Below are 26,652 nucleotides of genomic sequence, written 5' to 3' on the forward strand. Positions count from 1 at the left end.
ACTCTGCAGTCTGAATTGGTGGGGGTGGAAGGGGGCCACTGATCAGGGCTAGCTATCCAGGTGGTGGGAGAAGAAGGCGAGGTGCAGCCTGTTTGGGGGGGGTCAGGACTGCACAAGGTGTGGCACTGCGAGGGAGGGTGGGTGGGGGTATTTGGGACTGCTGGTGGGGGGGAAGGGGGGAGATCAGGGCTTCTGTGGGGGGGCAGGTTGCATGGTTAGCATTGTGGGATCATGGGACTGGCCAGAGTTTGATCTGGCCAGCAATCGGGAGGCCAGCAGACAGGGGCCACTGCGCGTGCACCAATCTATGCTGCTGGAATAGGCCCTGCCCACTGAATTTTAACGTGATCCACGCGAGTGCACTTTGCAGTGTACAGAGTGTGGGAGATACTTTTTTAAACCCCCACTGAAAAAAACAGCATGACTTACCCCAATTTTTACATGAATTCAATACTTAGAATTTTTTTGGTAGAATCCCATCGCTGATGTTGAAATATTGAAGGCCCATAACTACTGTTGCGAGGCAGCAGTGAAGGCAAACAGAATGCCATGTGCATTAGTATGACAATTACATACAAAACTAGAAGTATAAACATAGCTTTAGAAGGCCTTAGGAGAGCAGCATCTCGAATACAGCATGTTATAAACTCCACTGATGTTATATGTAGGACTTGAAACATTGGTTCACAGTGCTGTATATTTGTTTGGATTAATGTGAGAAGCCACACAAAACCCAGTGAATAAACAATCCAGTCTTTAAGCAATTAATAAAGTGTATTTATTAAAGTACAAGAAAATACAAAACAAGAAAGACATAATGACACTTAAGTATGAATGATTAAACACACAGTATTTGTCTGATTACCTCTCAATCCCAAACAATACCCACATTTCCAGAACTCGCTGAGACACCCCTTTTCCCAAACAACATCCAACTTTATAACTCTGTCACATCCATCTCATAGTTACCACACAACACAGCTTAGGTGGCCAGGTCTGAGAAACCATCCTCTATTGGTTCAGTGACAGTATGAAGCTGCATCTTGTAGAGGAGAATATCTGCAATTTGTTGTGGCTTTAAAGATTAAGTGGAACAGAACTTTCTGCAGATTTTGACCTGTTTGGCTGTTAGATGGAAACTAGCCTCTCAGGCTGTCAGATGTACTGGCATTCTTCCCTCTGAGTGGTGGCAATTATACCATTTAGTCTCTTTGATATTTCATTCTGTGGAGTTGGCTGTCTGTGTCTCTCAAATTCCATGACTTTGAAAATTAGCATGTATACACCTCCACTAATCTCTCAAATGTCTAGGTAAACTGTTTCTACTAAAAGTGCAATTTACTCCTGATTCTTTCTAGATGCCTGCTAATCTTGTTATTGGGCAAATTGCATCTCAGCATACCTTTACAATTCTGGCTACTGCTGTCACTTGGTAGATTTCTACCTGTTGCTGGGCAAATCACATCCTGTCATGCCTTTTTAAATTTTGTAATTGCTATTGTTAAGCAGGTCACCCACAAGCACACAAACATCCCTTTCTGATTTACTTCAACTAGGATTTTTACGGTGTGGTTCACAACTAGATTTCCATGGCCAACTTTCCTCTTTTTCTGAATTTGCATAATAAAAATGAAATACGTGTGTGTTTGTGTGTCTCTATATGTGTTGCAGTGGTTTATCATTGGTTGTAAAATTTGACACAAATCAATATGCACCATGCTTCAGAAACATATTGGACACTTTGCCCCGCAGACACATCCCCAAACCATACAAACCTATTGAACATGAATCAACTAAAATATTTAATATTACAGGTAATTTATTACTGAACTATTTGTTTTCAATCTATCATATAGTATAGCAATGTTGACATTTTAACATACAGTTGCAATAGAACATAGAATCCCTGTAGTGAAGAAGGAGGCCATTCTGCTCATCAGGTCTGCACGAACCACAATCCCACCCAGACCATACCTCCTTAACCCCATGTATTTATCCTGCTAAACCCCCTGACACTAAGGGGCAATTTATCGTGGTCAATCAACCTAACCTGCACATATTTGGATTGTGGGAGGAAATTGGAGCACCTGGAGGAAACCCACGCAGACATGGGGGAGACACACTGCACATGACCTGAGGCTGGAATTGAACCCAGGTCCCTGGCACTGTGAGGCAGCAGCACTAATCACTATGCTACTGCGCTGCCCAAATTGATAGTTGATAATCAAAATCTTTTTTAAAACATTGCATTGTGATTTAACATAAGTAGAACATTCACCTGGAAGTGGTCGCTATTAAATTTGGATTCTGATGCCAAATTCACAATAATATTTTTACTGGTTTTGAATCAGTCTTCTTTTAAAATTCCTGACTTACCAATCAGTGCAAACATTTGTTCACTATTCATTTTCTTAAAATGTCTGTTAAAGGCCACTTGATCTTTGTGTTAAAATGTTCTCAACCATTCTTCCTTGAATATTATCTATCAGATGCCCAGAACTCCATGCAGTACTCCAGTTGTGGTTTAACTGAGGCTTTGCACAAATTAATCATTGCTTGTATAGTTTTATATTCAATGTACTCATGCATAAACTTCTTGGCCTTTTTACCTGAAATATGCAAAATAAATCTAGGGAAGGGAATTACAAATGAAAGGAGGTGGTGGGTAAGAAATTAGTAATAAAGAGATACAAGAAAAACAGTATTTACTTTCAAAGAGTTTTCAATAATATGTCAAAATATGTTACAGCATTCTGCAATTAAATTGATATTATTAATAAATCAACATGTGCAATGTATATGTGTGCAGCTTTGATATGCATAATGCTTATGTATAAATGGACAAAGGTTGCAGATGCAAACAATTTATATTATACAGCTATAGTTAGGTATCTTTTCTCCATGAACATTGTTATGGGAGATCCATTTTAAAAACAGACAGTATATTATGACAAATATATAACATGAATTTTCAATTTTCAGATGCTTACTATCTGTTGTGTATTTTTAGCATTTTCTTGTTTCATTTCAGGTTTCCAGTATATGCAGACTTTTGATCATTAATAATGAAGAGAGATGGTAGGGTAGCATTAATGTCACCGGATTAGTAACCCGAGAGGCCCAAGTTAATAATCTAGGAACATGGGCTCGAATCCCACTATGGCAGCTGGTGGAATTTAAATTTAATTGATGCATATTGAATTGAAAGCTAGTCTTAATAGTGGTGTGACAATTATTGATTGTCATAAAAACCCAACTGGTTCAGTATAATGTATTTTAGAGAGGGAAATCTACCATCTTTACCTGGTCTTGCCTACATCTGACTCCAGATCCATTGCAATGTGGTTGACTTTTAACTGCCCTTTGAGATGCCTGACAAACCACTCAATTCACGAACAATTAGGGATGGACAACAAAATGCTGGCCTTCCCAGTGATGCCACATCCCTGAAGGAATAAGGTACAACAGAGAAACAGACCATTTAGCCCAGTAGATTCATACTGACATTTTATGTCCCATACTAGCTTCTTCTTATCTGTCATCAGCTAACCTCTTCAATTTAGCCTTTTACTTCTGTCCCATTCATGTGCTTGTCTAGATTCCTCTTAAATTAATCTTTGTAATTGGCTTCAACCATTCCTTGTTTTGGCAAATTCCATGTTCTAACTACTCTCTGGATAAATAAGTTTCTTTTGTGTTCTTTACTGATTTATTAGTGATTATCATATATTTATGACCACTAATTTTGGTTTTGCCTACAAATGTAAATAGGATGCTTTTCAAACCCTTTCATAATCTTACAGATCTCAATCAGGTCATCCCTCAGTCTTCTGTTTTTAAGAAAAAAAATCCAGCTCGTTCAATCTTTCTTGATAGATATAAGCTCTCAGTTCTAGTACCTCAAAATTTAATTAATCAACTTTGGATTCTTTTCTAGAGAAAGGCTTGTATTGAATATTGTTTCAAAATACTCAAGAAAATGATGCACCCAATGTAAATGACAAATTGAAATTTTATTTATTGATTTAAGCAAAATGTCTGAAAATAATAATCCTTTGTGCCCAACATAGTTTCTTAACAGAGAAAAGGATAAGACAAAATGACAGTGATAGATGCACAAAATCACATAAGCTTAGGAATGACTGAAGTAACTAATTGATTAAATCTCCCGTTCCCTTTTTTTAAACAGTCCACACATAGTTTCAGATACCTTACTATAGCTGTATAATATAAATTGTTTGCATCTTCAACCTTCGTCCATTTATACATAAGCATTATGCATATCAAAGCTGTGCACATATACATTGCACTTATTGATTTATTAATAATATCAATTTAATTGCAGAATGCTGTAACATATTTTGACATCTCAAAATATTTCAAATAATAAAGCAATAATTGTCTTAAAAACAACTACAATATCCCAATGCCTCCTATATTAAATTTGTAAAATAATAATTGAAGTCTTTATAGTATTACTCAGTTTACAAAAGTAGTTATAACTAGTCTTTGATAGCAAAAATGTTATAAGCACCCCATCAAATTCAAATAGTTCCTTTGTGTGGAAAATCAGCCGTACGAAATGGTTACCTGGAAGGTTGGGACATCTATCATTCCCTTTACAGTTACAATTCTTGCTTCTCATTCAACAGTGCATTTGAGTTGTTACTTTTTCCCAAATCTAGAACCAACAAAGAATGGGACAGTTAAAATGCGGTTTGGAAGAATGAAATGTATGCTATAGCAGACAATTACAATCATAAAATGTGTAACTTTGTAACCAACACTAAGCTTGCAGATGCAGTCTGGAAAATCCAAGATATGTACAATTTTTCAGTCTAACCACTGGATGGCACTTTAGTTATATTTGGCAACCTCTCACTGCCCCATTCTCAATGAAGGCAGCTGGGTAATGTAAATTATGTAAAGTAACCTGTGGGGACTCCAGAAAGGGGAATGAATATTAAATTCCAGCTGTCCTTGGCCATTTAAATGTAATGTTATGGGAATGGATCGGAAATACAGTACAGTGAACCTTCCATAGAAAACGGTTTCAGTTTTGTGCCTGCTTTTTAAAGCATTTATAGGAGAACGAACCTTGATCATAATACAGTAATCTCATTTTTGGAAGTGAAAGTAAAGTACTTCCCAGTAATGTATAACTGAATTGCAACTCGTTTTCCCCTTATTTCAGCCTCTTGTCCTGTTACTCACTACTTTACTGTATCCTTTTCTATTCCTCTTCTCTCCTTTCCCCTATTGCAGCCACCACATTTCCATCCCCCCCACCCCACTTGTTTGGGAACAATTATCTTAACTGCTACTTGATCTGTCTATTGCATTTGGTTTGGATTCTCATGTGCAATCCCATAGAGGATCAATTAGTTTTTTTTAAAGATAGAGGAGGATGAAAATCAGGCCTCTTCTTAGTTGCTGATTTTTGTCAGATATTAGATGTGTTTAACTTTGTTTGTTCTGTGGCCCAATGAAATGTGCGAATCACTGATAAAGCAAGCTAAAAACCATTGAGAATTTTAAAAAAACAAATTTAATGGGAAGGAGATATTGCTGATGAGACAAGCGCTTTTTTCCCCATCCCTAATTGCCCTTGGGAATGCTGTGGTGAGTAGCCTTCTTGTGCCACTGCAGTCCATATGGTGTAGGTACACCCATGGTACTGTTAGGATGTGACTTTCAGGACTTTGACCCAGTAACTATAAAGGAATTGGTGATATTGTTCCAAGTCAGGTGAATGACTTGGAGGGGAACAATAGATGGTGGTGTTCTCATGCACCTACTGCTCTTATTCTTCCAGCTGGTGGAGATCTTGGGTTTGGAAAGCCTTGATGAGTTGCTGCAGTGTATCTTGTAGATGGTGCACACAGCATTTACTGTGCATCAGCGGTGGAGGGAGTGAACGCTGAAGATGGTGAATGGGTGCCAATCAAGTGAGCTCCTTTATCCTGAATTATGTTGACCTTCTTGAGTTGGAGGCAAGCTGAGAGTATTCCACATACTCCTGAATTGTGCCTTGCAGTTGGTGGACAGGTTTTGGGGAGTCAGGAGGTGAGTTATTCTCCACAGAAGTCCTACCCTCTCACCTGCTTTTGTACCCACAGTATTTATGTGGCTGATCCGTTTCAGTTTCTGGTCAATGGTTACCCACAGGATGTTGTTAGTGGGGGATTCAGCAATGATAATGCCATTGAATGTCAAGAGGGGATCGTTGGATTCTCTCAGAGATGATCACCTGGCACTCATTGGGCACAAATATTACTTGCCACTTATCAGCCCAAGCCTGAATATTGTGCCAATTTTACTGCATATGGGCATGGATTACTTCTGTATCTGAGGGGTCATGAATGATGCTGAACATTGTGCAATCATCACGACGTGCAAATATCCCCAAGACTGACATATGATGGAGGGAAGGTCATTGATGAAGCAGCTGATGATGGTTGGGCCTAAGACATTCCTTTGAGGAACTCTTGCAGCAATGTCCTGGGACTGAGATGATTCACCATTAATAAACACAATCATCTTCTTTCATGCCCTGTATGACTCCAACCAATGGTCAGTTTTCCATCTGATTCTCATAGACTCCAGTTCTGCTCATGTTCCTAGGTAAAAAGTCTGACAACACCAGGTTTTAGTCCAACCTATTTATTTGATAATATTCTCACTAGCTTTCGAGGGGACAGCCTCTTCGTCAGGTGAATGGAGAGTTCTGGCCTCAGACAGAGCATATAAAGCACAGACAGTTTAGAGATTACTGATTAAAATGCGAATCCTTACACCTAACCTGCTGTTGAACAGCAGGTTAGGTGTAAGGATTCGCATTTTAATCAGTAATCTCTAAACTGCCTGTGCTTTATATGCTCTGTCTGAGGCCAGAACTCTCCATTCACCTGACGAAGAGGCTGTCCCCTCGAAAGCTAGTGAGAATATTATCAAATAAATAGGTTGGACTAAAACCTGGTGTTGTCAGACTTTTTACTGTGTTTACGCCAGTCCAACGCCGGCATACCCACATCATGTTCCTAGGTACCAGACTCATTCAAATGCTGCCTTTATGTCAAAGACAGTAACCATCCCCTCAGTTCTTGAACCCAGCACTTCTGTCCATCTTTGAAATGAGACTATAATGAGGTCAGAAGTTGAGTCGCCCTAGTGGAACCCAAACTAATTGTCAGTGAGCACAGTTGTTTATATTGTTAAAATGTTCAATCATTTAGTTGAAGTGTTTCATTTATCTTTATCTTTACCTGATAGAGGTGTATAAGATGTTGAGGGGTATTGATCGAGTGGATTCTCAGAGGCTTTTTCCCAGGGCTGAAATGGACACAGGTTTAGGGTGCTGGGAAGTAGGTACAGAGGAGATGTCAGGGGTAAGTTTTTCACTCAGAAGGTGGTGTGTGCATGGAATCGGCTGCCAGCATGGTGGTGGAGGCGGATTCAATAGGGTCTTTTAAAAGACTTTTGGATAAGTACATGGGACTAAGTAAGATAGAGGGTTATAGGTAAGCCTAGTAGGTAGGGACATGTTCAGTGCAACTTGTGGGCTGAAGGACCTGGTTATGCTGTAGTTTTTCTATGTTCTATGTTCTAAGAGTACCACTAGCCTGAGTGTGATTAGTTTAATGGATGGTAGCCATTACATTGTTCTAGTTATTGATGCATTAGTTATCTATTATTGAATGAAATTGAATGATATTTTTGCAATCTATAGGTACCTTGCTTTGTTCACGTTTGTCACTATGCTGTTATTGCTCATTGAAGCTTGTACTGCCATTCGCAGTGTGTGGCCTGAGGGTGGGGTGGGACATTCTCCTTGGTCCTATCTTGGTGAAGAAGAGTGGGCCAAGCTCCTTTCTTTGGTAATCGATTGGTGATTGTAGTGCTGAAATAAAGAGTAACACATTACGATGGGAGGACCATGATCATTTCAAAGTATGATATGAAGCTGGTCGGCAGTGACACATGGAGAAAACATAATAATGGCTTGAGTATTGACCCTTATTATTCTGTTCATACAAATCGTGATATCTTTATAGCGATAACTAAGGTTATTCTGCAATCTCCAGTGGCGACTTACATTATATAAGACCATAAGTTCATAAGATATAGGAGCAGAATTAGGCCATTCAACCCATCATGTCTACTCCACCATTCAGTCATGGCTGATAAGTTTCTCAACCCCATTCTGCCGCCTTTTCCCCATAACCTTTAATTCCCTTACCAATCAAGAACCTATCTCTATCTTAAATGTACTCAATGACCTGTCCACCACAGCTTTCTGTGGCAATGAATTTCATAGATTCACCACCCTCCTCATCTCAGTTCTTAAGGGTCGTCGCTTTATTCTGAAGCTGTGCCCTCGGATCTTAGTTTCTCCTACTAATGCAAACACCTTCCCCACGTCCTCTCTACTCAGGCATTTCAGTATTCTGTAAGTTTAAATGAGATTCCTCCCTCATCCTTCTAAGTTCCATCGTCTACAGACCCAGAGTCCTCAAACCCTCCTCATACGTCAAGCCCTTTATTACTGGAATCGTTTCGTGAATCTCCCCTGGACCCTCTCCAGGGCCAATGCATGCTTCCTTTAAATATGGGGCCCAAAATTGCTTACTATACTCCAAATGTGGTCTCACCAGAGCCTTATAAAGCATCAGCTGTATATCCCTGCTTTTGTGTTCTAGTTTTCTCAAAATCAATGCTAACATTGCAAATGCCTTCCTAACTGCCGACTGAACTTGCACGTTAACCTTAAGAGAAGCCTGACAGGACTCCCTGCACAGCTCAGTAAACACAACACCTTCCTGCTGCTGTTGCCACCTCTGAGCACCGACATGGAGCAGTGAAGCCAGGGGTGGTCAGCAGGTTCATGGACCAAATGATCCAGGCCGACTGTCAACATCTTCTGATTTTTTAATTCTCTCTTCATTTATAAAATAGTCTATGCCTCTATTTTTCCTACCAAGGTGCATCACCTCACACTTTCCCACTAGCTGCCACTTCTTTCCTCTGTCTCCTAACCTGTCCAAGTCCTTCTGCAGCCTCCCAACTCCTGAATACTACCTGTCCCTCCACCTATCTTTGTATCAACTGCAAACCTAGCAACAGTGCCCTCAGTTCTTTCACATAAATCATTGACATATAAAGTGAAAAGTTGTGGTCCCAACACTGACCCCTGTGAAATTCCACAAGTCAGCTGCTGCCAACCTGAAAAGGACCCTTTAAACCCACTCTCTGCCAGTCAGCCAATCTTCTATCCATGCTCTAACACCATGGGCTCTGATTCTACTCAGCTGTTTCCTGTGCGCCATCTTGTTAAAGGACTTCTGGAACTCCACTGGCTCTCCTTTGTCTAACCTACTCATTTCCTCCTTAAAGAATTTTAGCAGACATGACCTTCGCTTGATGAAACCATGCTGATGTTGCCCTATTTTACCATGCAGTTCTGGTCACCTCACTATAAGAAGGATGTGGAAGCATTGGAAATACTGCAGGGGAGGTTTACCAGGATGCTGCCTGGTTTGGAGGGTAGGTCTTGAGGGAGCTGAGGCTTTTCTTTTTAGAGTGGAGGTGGATGAAAGGCGACAATAGAGGTCTGTAAGATGAGGAGGGGGATAGATAGAGTGGACATGCAGAGACTATTTCCTCGGGTGGATGTAGCTGTTACTAGGGGGCATAACTATAAAGTTCATGGTGGGAGATATAGGAGGGATGTCCGAGGTAGACTCTTTACTCGGAGAGTGGTTGGGTGTGGAACGTACTGCCTGCTGTGACAGTGGAGTCAGACACTTTATGAACTTTCATGCAGTTATTGGATAGGCACATGGAGCACACCGGAATGATAGGGAGTAGAATGGCTTCATCTTGGGTTTGGATGTAGTTCAGCACAACATCGAGGGCCGAAGGGCCTGTACTGTTCTATGTTCTATGTCCTATTTCCAAGTATTCTGAAATCTCATCCTTAATAATGCTCTAAAATCTTACCTATGACTGAGGTCAGCCAACTGGCCTGCAACTTCCCATATTTTGCCTCCATCCCTTCTCCAGCAGAAGTGTTGCATTCACAAATTTCCAATCCTTTGGGACCCTCCCTGACTCCAATGATTCCTGAAAGATCATCACTAATGCTTCCATTATCTCTTCAGCAATCTCCTTCAGAATTCTAAGGTATAGTCCATCCAGTCCAAATGATGTATCCACCTACAGAGCTTTCAACTTCCCTAGCACCTACTCCTTTATAATGGCCACTGTACTCACCTCTGCTCCCAAACTCTTTTGAATTTTTGGTATGTTACTGGTGACTTCCACAATGAGGACTGGCGCAAAGTACCAATTCAGTTCCTCCACCATTCCTTTGTTCCCCATTACTCATTCTCCAGTGTCATTTTCCAGCAATTCAATGTCCACTCTTACCTCTCTCTTACCCTTATTTATCTAAAAAAAATACTTGTGCAATCTTTTTTTATGTTACTGTCAGTTACCCTCATATTTAAACATCTCCCCCCACCCCCCCATTTCATTTTTGTCCTGTGTTGGTCTTTAAAAGCTTCGCAACCCCCTGGATTCTCACTAATCTTCAACACATTGTGTGCTCTCTTTGTGAGGAAGATCACAATTTTCTTGGTCTATTAGAAGAGAAACAGGCTGAAACTCAAAATACTCCTTTTACTAATTGTGTTGCAGGGTTCTCCCATCACTAATAATGATACTGAATCTGACTACACAAAGTCTTGGCGAGTACTGTTTTTTTCACAAGAATTAAGCCTGATCACAATCAGGGGGAATAGCTAGGGGATTGTGGTAGCGAGGTTGCAGAGGATGGGGGAATGGTGGTGAGTGGATTTTAGACTCCAAAGCACCCACTATTGTTAGCCATGAATCCTGCCCAGAAGTTAAAAAGAAAGAAAAGATAAGAGAGCCTTATTGACAGTCTTGATTTACAGTTAGGTGTGGGGAGCATTCCAGGGCAGCTACTGCCCCAAGTAGGGAGTCTGCAGCTGCTACTGGGAGCATGGTAGGTGGGGTTTGAAACTTCTTCCACTTCCATTCAGTGGATGGATTGGAGTCAGGTTTGAGATTTTTAAGGTTTAACATTTCACTTGACCCCTACCAACATGTTTTTGGGAATTAAGATTCATCCCTGTTTCCAAATCACATGATTTTGGCTGCAGAACGTGATCAGGATTACACCACTTCCTTCTGTGTCTGCCCTTGGAAAGAACTGTCTCATAATTCACTTACAACTACGCTTCCAAAATCCCAAGGCCCATAACTTTTTGCTTCCCCAGCATTGCATTTTGGGGGCACCTCAATGATGCATTGGAGAATCCTTCTTGGAAGTTCCCAGGGATGCAATTAGCTGCAATTGGAGTGCTAGCCCCCCCTAGGCAAATACATTGGATTGGGGAGCATCCGATGAAGCAATTTAAATTGCTCACTCCGAACGGTTTTGTCAGTTTTACCCTAACAGTTATTTTGAAGGAGTTAGAAGGAAAAATATCAATTTCTAACTCCAGAGTAACTACTTAAAATCCCAGACTGGTCCCTGCCAGAAGTCTGTTGTGTCTAACATGCCTTTGTAATGTGGCCTTTCTTGCCACTGCTTCCATGTTTATTTGGCCTGCACCAACATTCATGTGGAGAATGCCCCCCCTTGCATTTTAAGAAATCTCTTCCTGTCCATTCCCATCTCATGTATTTTGGTGCCAGCTCCAATTTGGGAAGCTACTTTCATGGCCAATTTCGTAGACACTGCAATCTCAATGGCAGGTTTCAGAACTTCCGGTAAGCAGTCATCTTTGAATTGCTTCATCTTGAAGCTTACAAACAAGTCTATCTTGCAGAGCGTCTTCAAGGGTCCGGCCAAACTCACAGTTCTTTGCTAGCCTTCCTAATGTTGCTATGAATTGTGATATATTTTTGCCCTCTTTCTGACTCTGTCGTTGGAACCTGAATCTCTCATCAGTTATTAGTGGTTTAGGCAAAAAGTGATTCATGAGAATCTTGGGTCAGTTCCTTGCAGGTTTTTCCACCAGGCTTCTTGGGATGGGCAAGACACTCTAGTAGGGTAAAGGCTTTATAACCAACTATGGTAAGGGAAGTAACTACTTTAAATTAATCTGGTATCCTATTTGCTGCAAGACAATATTGAAATCTCTCTTCATAAGCATTCCATATTTCCATCTTTTTATTGAATGCTTCCACAGCACTGCCATTGCCCACCACTGCAGTTACCATTTCGAAGAATTGTAGAATTGCATGGAATCCTAAAGTGCAGAAGGAGGCCATTCGACCCATCAAAGTATACTGACCACAATCCCACACAGGCCCTATTTCTGCAACCCCACACATTTATCCTGCTAATCCTCCTGATACTAGGGACAATTTTAGCATGGGCAATCAACCTAACCCGCCCATCTTTGGACTGAGGGAGGAAACCGGAGCACCTCGAAGAAACCCATGCAGACACGGGGATAACATGCAAACTTCACATAAGCAGTGACCAAGGACGGAATTGAACCTGTGTCCCTGATGCTGTGAGGCAGAAGTGCTAATTACTGTGCCACTGTGTTGCCCACTACAGCCGTGTTACTTCTTTAACTTCCTCACTTCTTGGGCCTGATTCTCCTATCCTGACATGCACGTTTTTGGCATGCCGGGATGGGAAAATTGCATTTGGCCATTTCACAGGATTTGTGCATGTGTTCCCAACGCATGTGCATCTCCCACAGCCAGAGGTCAGGTGCAGTTGGGACCACGCTGGAAATCGATGGGAAAAGAGCTAAGTAATTTAAATCTGTTTTTAATGTATGTTAAATGCATTATAAGAGTTCTCCAGGCCCGATAGCATCTCTGACCTTGCCAGGAGTATTTCATTCTGGCAGGGTTTAGAATAGCTCCCTACTTGTGGGGAACTAGTGGGAGACCCTGCTGGAGTGAAGGGGGCAGGCGGGACCCCCCACAGAGTCAGGTGATTGAGGGGTTGTGCCCCCTGGACATGGGCACCCTGGCAGTGCCAGCCAGTGTCCCAGGCACTGCCCAAGGGGCAAAGTGTTCATGCCCAGGGGGCACTTTGACACTGTCCATCAGGCATCAGGCAGTGCCAAGGAGGTGAGCCAAGAAGGTGGGGCCATGAGGGCAAGAGGCAGAGACCTAGGGGAGCAAGCGGGCTGGGCCAAGGGACAGGGTGGAGCCAACGGGCAGAACATATTGTGGGCAGGCCAGGGGGTATTGCCTATTGCAGGAGGAGCCTAGGGGATGATCAGTGGAATGGGAGGTCCCACTGCCACTTCGAATTAGGATCTGTTGGGGCTGGAAGGAGGCCAGCGAACGGGGTAGGCTAAGGGGCACGGTCTGCTGGGGTGAGATGGGGGTCTGCCTCCCCAGGGTTGGGGGGGATTTGCCACGATCAGGGGAGTGAGGGGATTGCCACTGTTGCGGGGGGATGGTTACTGGAGATCAGGGCACTCTGGGATGGGGGGGTTCAGGTATGGCCTGGGAATGCTTGTGGGGCCCGTGATCATAATGTGATTGGGCCGTGGGTCAGGGTGGGGAGGGCACCGCAAGGGTCCTAGCCTGGCCAGCTTGATCATTGGCCAGCAAACTGCAGTCTGAGAGTTCGGGGCCACTGTGCATGCGCAGAGATCCGGAACTGTCAGACTCTGTGAATAGGCTCTGTCCTCCCCGAGCTTTTAATGATATTCATGATTGTGGCCTCTGCATTGCACGCAGTGTGGGAGTCTGAAGTTGAACTGAAAAAACAGTCATCATTTACACCAGTTTTCCCATCAATTTAACACTTTTGGGAGAATTGCCCCACCCACCCTTATTTTCTCTTCCTTTTCAATTTGTATTCTTTCTTCTGTTGTTTCTTTAAATTTGTTGTCTTTTTTGGAATTGTAGCTGTTTTTTTTGTGCAGTTAACAATCCAACCCAAAAGTAGAAGGTTTTGTTTGTATAACTTTGTTTCTGGAGCAGTTTCTTTTGTTTTCTCATTAAAAGAATGCAGGCTCCCTCTCTCTTTTCAAGGGAGAGGATCCAGATGCTGCAGCCCGCTACACATGAGGACTTGCAGTTCTCTCCAGGTTTATCAGTAAGTAAACTAAATTGAAACTTTTTTTTGTCGCACCTACTTCCCCTCCCGATTCCCATTCTTTACTTGGACTTCTTTTGCAGTCGATTGACTGGCTTATTTATTTTCTGGCCTTTGACTCTTCCTTCTCTGTAGCATTGCGGTCAAGAGATTTAAAAAGTTAGGATTAGTCTGGAGTAATATATTTTCATTTTAAAAACTTTGCTAATACTGGATTCCTGCAGCCACTTTTACTGTAATGCAATCGATGATAGTGCAGTCCACTGGAAACTGTTCCTTAATGCCAGTTCCAGGTCTGAGCTGATTTTGTTTTTACTATTTTGTTAAAGAACGCTTCTCGTCGCCAGTTTAGTCTTTGTCAAGGATCCAGCTGGAAAGCCTGCACTCGTCACCAGTTTTTATCATTTAATGCTATATATTAATATGGTCAGCTCATTTGTACAGCAAGGTAAAAGGATCAAAGGGTTATCATACAGTGACTTACTTAAATAGTTGGTTGAACTTTATTAGATAGGTGTGGCTTGCTTATAGTCCAGGATGGAAGAGAAAAAAACCTGCAAATATCTTAGATGATGTCACTTCATGTGAATAATCAAAGATCATTGGGTTTACAATACATTATATGGCCAATCAAGCCAAACTTCCTCTAAGACTATCCCTTATGCACTGGCATCTTTATTTTCCCTCCTGCCTCTTCATTTTGTACAAGACCCACTTCCTGGTTCCTCAGCCCTCTGCTCACTCAACTGGTGACCATGTTAATTTCCCCTCCTGATTGCCATGCTAGCCAATATCATTAACAGTTCTCTCTTTCCAGGTGCTCTCTCTTTAAGTTTGCCATCATCATCTCTCTCTTTAGGGAATCAACTCTTGAACCTACCCTACTTACAAATTACAACCTCATTTCCAACTTCCTTTTATCCTTTCCAAATACTTGAAAGTTCATGGACGGCCGCCCAATTCCATGTCCATCTTTCTCAGAACTCCAAGAGATTAATTTGATGGCTCCCACACTGGCATATTTGAAATTAAGGGGACTTGTAAAATAAAACAAGAGGCCTGTCCATGGCCTTCCCACCCACCCTGGCTTGTCTCCCATATTTTGATGATAAGGTAGGTGTCAGATGCCCTGTCCATCCTTGTACCTATTGAGTCTTTTACATAGCCAATTAGTGGCCATTAAAAGGACTCACTCCTCATCCACCATGACGTGTGGCAGGGGAAGGTTGAAGCTAGGTAGGCTGCTTGCAGCTTTCAATGCATGGGTTGCTGTTAGGCAGGTCTCTACTCATTGAATGCAAGCCCCCCCTCCAAGGTAATTTCCCTTTTTAAGCCCCCGTCCTGGCCTCTGAAACACTAATGTGTCCCCCACTCCCCATTGCTGTGGGGTCTGACAGGCAGGCCTTTCTCAAATCTTGGACATAGGTGAAGTGCAGCCCATGTTACACTTCTTCTCCAGGACTGTTTGTAGTTCCAGCAGTGGCCACTACTAGATCCTGGTGCTAATGAGCCTACATAGCTGCCAGTCAATCAGATTGGACTGTAGCTCTCCATGGCGGACTCACTCCAATATAAGAACATAAGAACATAAGAAATAGGAGCAGGAGTAGGCCATCTGGCCCTTCGAGCCTGCCCCGCCATTCAATAAGATCATGGCTGATCTGTCGTGGCTCAGTTCCACATTCCCGCCCTCTCCCCATAACCCTTAATCCCCTCTCTTATCAAAAACCCATCAACCCGCTTCTTATAAATATTTAGTGAGGCAGCCTCCACCACTTCAACGGGCAGAGAATTCCAGAGATTCACCACCCTTTGAGTGAAGAAATTCTTCCTCAACTCCGTTCTAAACCGCCTCCCCTTTATCTTGAGGCTGTGCCCCCTAGTCCTACTGTCCTTTCTGAGCGGGAAGAGTCTCTCCACCTCTATCCTATCCATCCCATTCGTCATCTTATACGTCTCAATGAGATCTCCCCTCATTCTTCTAAACTCTAACGAGTACAAGCCTAGTTTATTCAGCCTCTCCTCATAGCTCAACCCCCTCAACTCCGGCATATGGGGGTAGAAGTTCCACTGTGACCAACTGGGGCTGCCCTCAGCAAAATATCGCTGCAGACAGCCAGGTTTCTGGTGGCTATAGTTTTGACTGACTTTCATTTGGGGAGATGGCGGGTAATACAGTTCCCCTGTAAGGTCCACCCCCATGTTTAATTCTCTGCAATTGGGTTTCCGCCCTTGCTCCACTACTGAAACAGGTCTTATCGAAGTCACAAATGTGATGAAGACAAAGGGAAGCATTCTCTCCTCTTCCTTCTTGACCCGTCTGCAATCTTTGACTCAGTTGGTCTCACAATCCTTCTCCAACGTCTCGCACTGTCATTAACCTGGGTGGGGCTGTTCTCATATGGTTCCATTCTTGTCTACTTGATCTTAACTATTTGCAATAGCTTCACTTCCTGCTCCCGTGCTCATGCAGACTCAAAATATTAAATCTGTTTCTCTCTCCTCAAATGCTGCCAGCCCAACTGAGTTTTTCTAGCATTTTCTGACTTTATTGCAGCAGTGATATGGATTTGAATCCCACCATTGTAGCTGGTGGAATTTAAATTCGATTAATTAAAACAATTCTGGAATATAAGATCTCAATAATGGTGACAATGACAACAATCAGCGATTGTTGTAAAAACCCATCTGGTTCGCTTGTGCCCTTTAGGGAGGAAATCTTCTGTTCTTACCCAGTCTGGTCTACAGGTGACTCCAGACAACAATATGTTGACTCTTAATTAGCCCTTGAAAGGACAATGAGGGAAAGGCAAAAGATGCTGGCACACAGAAGACTATTGGAAATCAAAGAGGGATAATTAAATGAGTGAACAACTGACCCTTTCTTGTGAGATGGGCGGGGTGTCGAAGAAAATAATATAAAGTTAAAAACTAATAAGTAAAACATAGAGTGAAGAATAAGTAAGATACAAGGTCTGCGTACCAGTCAAGAAATTCTGTTGCAACTCGAGCACTTTGTTGATATCATGAACCCAAGCTTGCCAGATTTCAGTGTCTGGTGCCTGTAAGATGAATCGCTCAGAGGTTTCATGGGATGTCAGAGTAAACTTGCAAGATTCGCTGTCCTTATTATCCTCAATGCATAAGTTATTGATCTGAAAAAGGTCAGACAAACAAAATGCTGAAAAAGTTTACGAAGGCATTCGGCATGCTTGGTTTCATCGGTCAGAACATTGAATACAGAAGTTGGGATGTCTTGTTAAAGTTGCACAAGACGTTGTACATTGTAAGGCCACACTTGGAATACTTTGTGTAGTTCTGGTCACCCTATTATAGAAAGGATATTAGTAAACTAGAAAGAGTGGAGAAAAGATTTACTAGGGTGCTATCAGGACTCGATGGTTTGAGTTATAAGGAGAGGCTGGATAGATTGGGACTTTTTTAGGAGGCTGACGGGTGATCTTATAGAGGTTTATAAAATAATGAGGGGCATAGATCAGCTAGATAGTCAATATCTTTTCCCAAAGGTAGGGGAGTCTAAAAACTAGAGGGTGTAGGTTTAAGGTGAGAGGGGAAAGATACAAAAGTGTCCAGAGGGGCAATTTTTTCACACAGAGGGTGGTGAGTATCTGGAACAAGCTGCCAGAGGTAGTATTAGAGGTGGGTACAATTTTGTCTTTTAAAAAGCATTTAGATAGTTACATGGATAAGATGAGTATAGAGGGATATGGGCCAAATGCAGGGAATTGGGATTAGTTTAGGAGTTTAAAAATAAGGGTGACATGGACAAGCTGGGCCGAAGGGCCTGTTTCCATGCTGTAAACTTCTATGAGTTAGAATCACAGAATCTCACAACATGGAAGACAGCAATTCAGCCCATCAAACCTGTGCTGGGTCTTTGAAGGTATGATCCAATTAGTTCCGCTGTCCTGATCTTCCCTCACAGCGCTGCAATTTCTTCCTTTTGAGTGTTTGTCCAACTTTCTTTTTGAAAGTTCTTTTGAATCTTTAGTTGGTGCATTCCACATTATAAAAAATCACCATGCAAATGGATTTCTTATTTCAACTCTGATTCTTAAGTTCCAGAATTTATTTTACTTCAATAGATTCATTTGCAGGCCATTGCAGGCTTCCTCAGTGAAACATTATTATTGTGATATTTGAACCATGTAGCAGTGTTAGTTATGGCCTGATGAGTAAAGGCACCACTAGGTGTGCTATAGGCCAGGTAAGGCTGGACAAACATCAAACCTCCAATCTTTGCTGATTTAGTTCATCTCAATTTGGGCTGATACAATTTTCCCCTGTACCCCAAGTCCAGGTAGTGGCAGAATAGGTTTGGGCTTTGTTGTGATATGTCCCACGAAGAGTGAGTCTGCTGATGCTATCTGGATTTGCACATGGAGAATGGTTGGCTTGGGCTCCGTATTCTATAGAATTCTACCCGAACCAAGTTAACAACTTCAGGGGAGGATTGACCCGTGTGTCCTTGGATTAAGCTAACAAAGGAACATAAAAACAATAGGTGCATTTAATGGATTCAATTGCCAACTAGTGTCCTCTACCTGAAAGTCCATGTCATAAATATACTGATATGGTGCTTCTTATTTTTGCACAAGCTATCAAACCATCATTGCTCAGGCTTGCATATTAAGATAAATCTTTTCAGTTAGATAGGGGAAAGTTGTTCATACCCATGAACTAAACAATGGTTGAAATTAAATAACTTTTTAATCACCATTTACGTCAAATTAAATCTATCACATGCCAATTTCTCAGCTCTGTGGACTGGTTGTGAAGAACTTAGCATCGTTACGCTGCAGTCTTTAGTTATTCCTGTGCATATTTACCTTAATGCTATTCTTGAATTGATACTTTGGTGTTGAGGAACCTTTGTTCAATAGTTCGCTGAAGATTAAAATCTGCTCAAAGAGGAAAACTCGTCGTTCCTTACTTCGGGACAGAACTCCAGAAACTTCCTCTGTCACATAGAATGTATCCTGCTGGAGTAATTTTCCTTGTGCTGTGAGCTTGCCCTGGAAATAACAGATAATTCAGATTTGATTCAATTCTGTCGCATGTCATTTAATCATTTCATGCTTAAGAAGCAAGGATTTTCAGACCCATTTCTAAATCAGATGAATATTTTTCCTTTTCTTCTTGGGTTCTGCATCTCAGCATTCATGAACTGATAGGGATGCAACAGACGAGTCATCTCGTCTCAGGCCTCCACCAGTGCTGCTCCACAAAAAGTGACAAGAGCTCATTTGATTGTTCAATGTCTAGGGCGATGGAAGACAAATGGTACTTGGTTCCTATCTGGTAAACAGGCTAGCTGAGAATGCACCGGAAATGGAGTAGTTTGCACAGAATCATATGACTCCAGGAAGATTAGAATGCTTGATCAAAATTGGGGTGGATAAAGAATCTATAATATTTTGTCAAAGGGATGTAGTTAAATTTTTATTTAAAAAAAAATCAATACATGGAAAGAGCAGAGAATAACTCTTGTAGAGACCCTGACATTAGCTCAATAGGCCAAGTGGACTATTGTCCTAAAATGGGCCTGATATTAAATTGGAGATGCATTGTTCAGAGTTCTGCTATTGTTTGAGAAATTTGGAAACAACTTCAGTTGATCTATTTGTGGTATTTTAAACAGGTATGTCATTACAATTTTATTCTGGGTTTGGTGTTGCTTTCCTCAATGATTTGCTGGGACAGTGAGGAGTCAGAGAAAGATATGTGTTTACCAGCACCTACATGGTGAACTCAAAAGGCTGCCTTTCCAGCCTTGCTCTCATACCTAGAGGACAACTTTAAAAATTGTCCTCTGTATTAGGTGTCTCAATTTGACCAAGTCTCGATAGAATAAGAAATAACTTGAGGAGAACATGTCAGGACAATGTACCCATATTCTAGATTACATTATTAACATCCATCTACTAACATTTGTGCAAGTAAAATTTTAGAAGCAGTACAATGAAAAATACTTTCATGTTTTGTGAAACAACAATTTAAACAGATATGTTTACTTAAGCCCTAATTTCCACTCCTGATTCAGACATACAGAGTTAAGAAATTACCTGAATGTGCAAACCTATCTCAGGAGAAATCTTCCCGAATGGCCAAGTTTTCACTCTGAGAAGATGGTTACTCACTGGAGTTGGGTCTGCTGCCCCAGAGGCAGCCACTGAGACTGCTGAGTGCTGGGTTGGGCTGGTTGAGAGACCTGCTTTGGTGCATTGGGACTTCGTCCCAGTTGTAATAAAAACTATAAAACAAAAAACAGCCCCGCAGCCCTCACATTCCACATGCTCCCTGTGGCCTATCCCTGCCACTTCATACCCCCACCCCTTTATAGCCTCTATGCCAACCCATGCCTCTCACTCATTGTCATCACCCTTCATAGCCTCTATGCCAAATTCATGCCAACCCATACAGAACCATGGAGTCATAGAATCCTACAGTGCAGAAGGAGGCCATTCAGCCCATCAAGTCTACATCGACCACAATTCCACCCAGAACCTATCCCGATAACTGCATGCATTTACCCTAGCTAGTCCCTCTGCCTCCCCTTTTCTCTTAGACCGTCTTATCAAGTCATCTAGCATCCATAATGAGCAAATCTCAATATCCATGTTGAGATGAAGTAAAAATAAATTTCTAAGTACCCATTACAGTGCACTATATTTTAAAAAGGCTTATGTTGATAAAAGCCCATTCAATACACTTAAATCGCATCAAGTATTTAATCTCTTATAAAAAACAAACATTTGTATTCATATCCTCATATAAAGACCAAGTGGGCTTTATGACCACTTGGAGCTGTCATTCAAATTGTGAATCTACCCACTGAGATTGTAGAAGCAGTTAAGCAGAATATATGCAGAATAATATCATCAGCATATATTGGAATTGCAAGCACTGATTCTTTTCAACTTAAGGCTGCTGTTTTGTTTTCAAAACGTTAAGGGCAAGGAATTGAAATGACTTGACAGCTTGATGGTTCCACAGACTTCATCCACTTTTTATCCAATTATACCTAGCTTTTAAACATTACAAAGGGATATCTAACCTCTTCAAAAGGGTACCCTTAACCTCTCCCAATAACTCTGGCAATTTTTGACCTGTTCCTCAAATGTATAAAGCTCACAGGTCGTGTTTCAGTAAACTGGGTGATCAAACTGCTTCTGTTTGAAGGCAGCTGTACTTTAAAACATGGAGCTACCCCAGGAACCGCGGATAAGTGAAAAATGTCCCGCCCCATTCCCATCAGTGAAAATGATGTATGCCGGGTTTTGCGACAGATGTCCTAGGCTGTAGTCTTTGGCACCATTTGTGCTTTGGCATGGAGCACTTCCAGCTTGGTGTAACTCAGGCCTTAGTTTAGATTTTCATCCCAGAGACTGACAGATTTGCAATATTCAGAGCAACCATTTAAGTGTTGTATTCCATCCAAATCCTACATGAAATCATTATTTTGGAAAATGTTCGTCCTTTAACTATCAGCCCAGAACAGTTTTATAGAGCTTGAACGCAGCAGTAAGGCACTTCTTTTCAAATGCACTATTACATCCAGGCTCCATCTGCTTAGTAAGTAGATAATAAAGATTTCACAGCTGGAAAACTGCCAGCTGGTACTCCAACTAATTATTTTTGAAATAAAGAACCTGTACATGTGACAATCCCACCCCACACAGAGTGATGCAATACAACATTGTCTTTCATTCTCTACCTGAGGATATAAGGTGGTCTGACATATGGGTAGTGCAATCTGAATCCTTTTCTCTTTAAGGATAGAAAATTTTGGTATAATTATGTGCTGGCGAAATAATGAAATGAGAAGAAGGAAAGTGCAAAATCTTGCCTTACCTTGAAACCCTCAAGCCTTCCCAAATTCATCATATCATTGCAGCGCTTTGGTACATGGTACATCACATCAGCTGCTTTCTGCCAAAGAACACAAATCAATTTTAATGGATTCTGGTGCTAAAGCATTTTTATCAGAAAAAATTTGAAATCCATCCAAAAGATTTACTTTCAATTCCATGTGTCTATGATTTTCATTCATTTTCCAAAAATGGCAAAACTATAATTTTAGAATGTTATTCAACCATATCTGAAAAAACAATGAAATTGAGCACACAAATTCCACTAAACCAATGCCATAGACTAACAATTATTTGATCATTCTTTTAGTACCCCCAGTACCAGTTTACTAATTACTTTAATTTATACTGTAGTTAATAATTGGTGCTTTCAGTTAACAGTAGTTCATGTTACATGGCAGTGAAACATCCAACTGCCTCCACCAGTAGAGTGCCTTTAACATGGTTAAATGTCTCCAGTTGTTTCACAAAGAGAAGCAAGCACCAAGAAAAAGTTGAGAATAGAATTAGAAGCAGTGCCTGAAGGAGGTTTCGAAAAGATATGTTCTGAGAAAGCTTTTGCAGGTGGCTAGTTATATATGCAAGATTTTAGAACAAATTCGTCTAGTCCAGGAATGTGATCCAATGTTTTGAGTCATGATAACCCTTCGTCAGAGCTCAGTACAATTCTTTGAGTTGACAAAAGGTTATCCTGACTCAAAACATCGGCTCGATTCTCTCTCTGCAGATGCTGTCAGACGTACTGAGATTTTCAAGGATTTTCTGTTTTTGTTTCAGATTCCAGCATCTGCAGCACTTTGCCTTTAACCAGAAATGTTTTTGATGATGAAGCAAATGTAGTTTTGCCAAATGTATGTATCCCAAGAACAAAATAGTACTGTCATTGGATTAACTTCCTCAATTTTACTAAGTTTCAATTAAATAAGATGCAACTCGAGGAAAGAAACTTTACAGTTCTTGTTACTTTCTTAATATCCATCTAAGGGAAAAATTGCTTAGGCCATAGATGGAAGCGCTGAAAATGTAAATCTGGAAGTTGTAGAGGTGGAGAACATGAAGATATTTATAAACAAGGTAATGATTTTGCAATCAACATGTTAAGGAAAATGTTCCACTGCAAGTTGTTGAAAGCAGAATTACAGATTGGCAAGATTTAGATGATAGGATACAATCAGTGGATTTCTGGATAAGTTTGAATTTACGTTGGGTGTGAACAAAAGATCAGTGAAGAATATTGCAAACATTGAGCCTGGAGAAGACTGACATGTAGGTCAGTCAGAATTGATGGTTTTTATGATAGACCGGTTGGGCTTTGAGCTCAGCTCATCAACTATGCGCAAAGGTTTTATACTATTAGATTCTGGTCAGTTGGTTAGGAAGAGGAATGAGCTCAGGTTCTACCCTGCAAAGATTTTGGTGAGAATTCAGCAGAATGACTTTTGTGTTGTCAGTGTTTCACTGATGAAAGTTCTGGCTCACCTACAACTCAATGTGACAGGATGTTGTCATACCACCAAGGATAGTGGCCAAGGTAAGTCAGTTTCAACATTTCCTAGTACAATTAATGTGACATACACATATGAAATAAAATTCTTGGCACACCTATTTTCCATGTCATTTGATGTTTAATAACAGATGGAGTCTACCTATATTTTACTTTTAAGGCAAAATAATGGAATGCTTATTATTTAGTCCTCTCATTACTGATGGTACAGCTGCATGGGGCTGCCTACCATTCTCATTGGGTAATGATATAACATAGAACACTACAGCACAAACAGGCCCTTCGGCCCACAAGTTGCACCGATCATATCCATTCCTACCAGGCCATAGAACTATCTGTAACTCCCAATCCCATTAGATCCCATGTACTCATCCAGAAATCTTTTAAAAGACCCCAGCGAGTTTGCCTTTCCTACCACCGACGGCAGCCGATTCCACTCACTCACCACACTCTGAGTGAAAAACTTACCCCTGACATTTCTTCTGTACTTGCTTCCCAGCACCTTAAACCTGTGTCCTCTCCTAGCGACCATTTCAGCCCTGGGAAATAGCCTCCGAGAATCCACCCTATGTAATCCTCTCAACATTTTATAAACCTCTATCAGGTCGCCTCTCAACCTTCGTCTCTCCAGGGAGAAGAGACCTAGCTCCCTCAACCTATCTTCATAAGGCATGCCTCCCAATCCAGGCAACATCCTTGTAAATCTCCTCTGCACCCTCTCAATAGCTTCCACATCCTTCCTGAAGTGAGGTGACCAGAACTGCACACAGTTTTAATTTTTAATTTTTAAAATTGTATTTATTTACTTTCATTTTTATTTTAATTTCTTGTTTCCTGTCCTACTGGTATAGCCTTCAACACTCTGTTATTCTTAGTGTTGTCTAACTATCTTTGCCAATGTTCTCAATCCTGCCAATCATTCCTGGCCTTTCATTACTGTATTTTTTTGCACAAATTAGTAATTTGAATCTTTTTTTGAGTTACATCTTTTTGCCCCATAGCACTGGCTAGCTTTACAGTCTTTTCTAATTGAGCCTTTCATTTGACAATCCTAGCATTGTCATCGAGGCCAAGGTCTCTTCTGCCCACCCCCCACACTGTTCCATTTCTAAAGAAAAACATTTTTTATGCTAATTTATCTTCAACCTTCATTGCTTATTTACAGCCTGCTCCCCATTAACAGCCCATGATTATTATTTGATTAATATCAAACCATGATTCGGTTTACTGATCTTACTTAAATAATTGTTTTACCATTTGCCACTTATATAATTTATAGTTTTAGTGCCACCTTGTTCCATTTCCTATTTATGTTTAATTAATGAATACTGAGTGGAATTCCCTCTCCAATTTAATTAATTAATAGATTTTATGGAAAATACCCGTTCTTTTTATTTAAATTAATTGGTTTGAATCTATCCAATTAAATGGCCAATCCATTACCAGAAAGTCATGACTGCTTTTAGAACAATAAAATTTTACAGCATAGTGGGAAACTATTTGGCCCATAGCAGCTGTGCTTGCTTTCTGCTGGAGCAATGCAACATTCATCCTGTGTACTCCCCAGAAATCTCCATCGTCTTCAGGTTCAAATAGTTGACACTTTTTTTTGTTAAAAGATGCAACGGTTTCTGTGGCAAAGCAACCCATTCTTCATCAACTGTCTTTGCATCTCTCTTCATACCTGAATTTAAATTGATGGCCTGTCACCATGTAAAATTTCTTCTTAGTGAATAAAAATCTCAACTAAGTTGATTCACCGCTCCAGAAGAAATAGTCTCAAATTTTCCTTATACAGCACCTTACCACAATTTATTTGACAGCAGCTTCCCATCCCCAACCTAGTGTCCAGGGACTAACATGGGTAAATGCATGGAGTTATGAGGATGAGGCCTGGGTGGGATTGTGGTCAGTGCAGACTAGATGGGCCAAATGACCTCCTTCTGCACCATAGGATTCTATGATCTCATAGAACCTCTACCACCTAGACTATCAAGGACAGCAGCCACAAAGGAATACTGCCACTTGCAAGTTTATCTTTAATTCAAATATCACATTGACTTGGAAATATATTGTCATCACTTCATTGTTACCGGGTCAAAATTCTGGAACTTCCTCTCTCACAGCATTGTGGATGTACCCATGGTACAAGGACTGCAACAGTTCAAAAGCATGGCTCACCACACCTTCTCAAGGGCAATTATGGATATGCAATAAATGCTAATCTAGCCAATGATGCTCATAAACCATGAGCAAGTATAAAAAGTTAAGATAATCAGTCATGATCTAATTGAATTGTGGAATAAACTCAAGGGCTGAATGGTCTATTCCTTTTCACACAGGCTGAATTAACAATTTAGTTAATTTGATAGGGTTGAAAAATGTTGGCCTCTGCTAACTGCTGACTCATCTCTTTCAACAACCTATGATTTCTCCACCTGGGGTCTGCTTCATTTCCAGAATTTAGTTGATAAATTTTGCATTAAATCTATTGTACTTTTGGATGATCAGGGTCCTGATCTTACCAAGATTCAAATCATAGTGCATATTTCTATAATTCTTAGAAAAGAATATAACTTCAGTTCATTTAATTTATAAGATGAATGCAAAGACCATTGCAGTAAAAGAATGCTGTTTATTCCAATTTATTATCAGCAATATCAAGTTTTTAAAAGTTTATTTATTAGTGTCACAAATAGGCAATGAAGTTACTGTGAAATATGACAGGAGATTCACTCGCACTATAACTCTTAGTCAATCTAAGAAAACAAGTTTTACCATAATCTCGGAACATTCGAGCCCAGCTTGTTGACTGTACTTAAGGAAGTCCTGGAACAAAACAATTTTATTTCATTAGTGAATATTTACCATTCTCGTAAATAACTTTACTGTGTGAAAATATCATGGATCAACTTAATAGGTAGAGCACACATATGGAAATATGTCTTATCAGTAAATATGTTATCCTCTGCTTGTGCAAGTAGAGTTTTGGTGCTAGTATCCTCCTTGCAATTAACTGCAGAGCTGGATTCCCCAACTTTGGCACATTTGGGATTCTCCAGTCCCGTGCAATGAATGGAGATTTGGCTGAGTGCCACATTCTCCACTCTCGCTGGCAGTGACAGCAGGCTATGAACAGCCAGAGAATT

At 40.9% G+C, this 26,652-nt stretch overlaps 1 protein-coding gene across 1 annotated transcript in view; it reads right to left on the reverse strand.

Moving 5' to 3' along the window:
- Window positions 1–2,862: 2,862 nt before the first annotated feature.
- The window catches only part of LOC145350122 (rho guanine nucleotide exchange factor 25-like), a 56,774-nt gene continuing 32,984 nt past the window's right edge, over window positions 2,863–26,652 (reverse strand). The window contains exons 8-13 of the mRNA XM_080199054.1: window positions 26,282–26,332; window positions 21,983–22,060; window positions 18,958–19,143; window positions 17,091–17,262; window positions 7,734–7,900; window positions 2,863–4,681 (exon numbers count right to left, since the gene is read on the reverse strand). Coding sequence (XP_080055180.1) covers window positions 7,764–7,900; window positions 17,091–17,262; window positions 18,958–19,143; window positions 21,983–22,060; window positions 26,282–26,332 — 624 coding nt within the window. The 3' untranslated portion in view covers window positions 2,863–4,681; window positions 7,734–7,763. The remainder of the gene's footprint in view (window positions 4,682–7,733; window positions 7,901–17,090; window positions 17,263–18,957; window positions 19,144–21,982; window positions 22,061–26,281; window positions 26,333–26,652) is intronic.

This window comes from Carcharhinus amblyrhynchos, chromosome 11 (assembly GCF_965287045.1).
Source record: "Carcharhinus amblyrhynchos chromosome 11, sCarAmb.v2.hapA, whole genome shotgun sequence".
Taxonomy (NCBI): domain Eukaryota; kingdom Metazoa; phylum Chordata; class Chondrichthyes; order Carcharhiniformes; family Carcharhinidae; genus Carcharhinus; species Carcharhinus amblyrhynchos.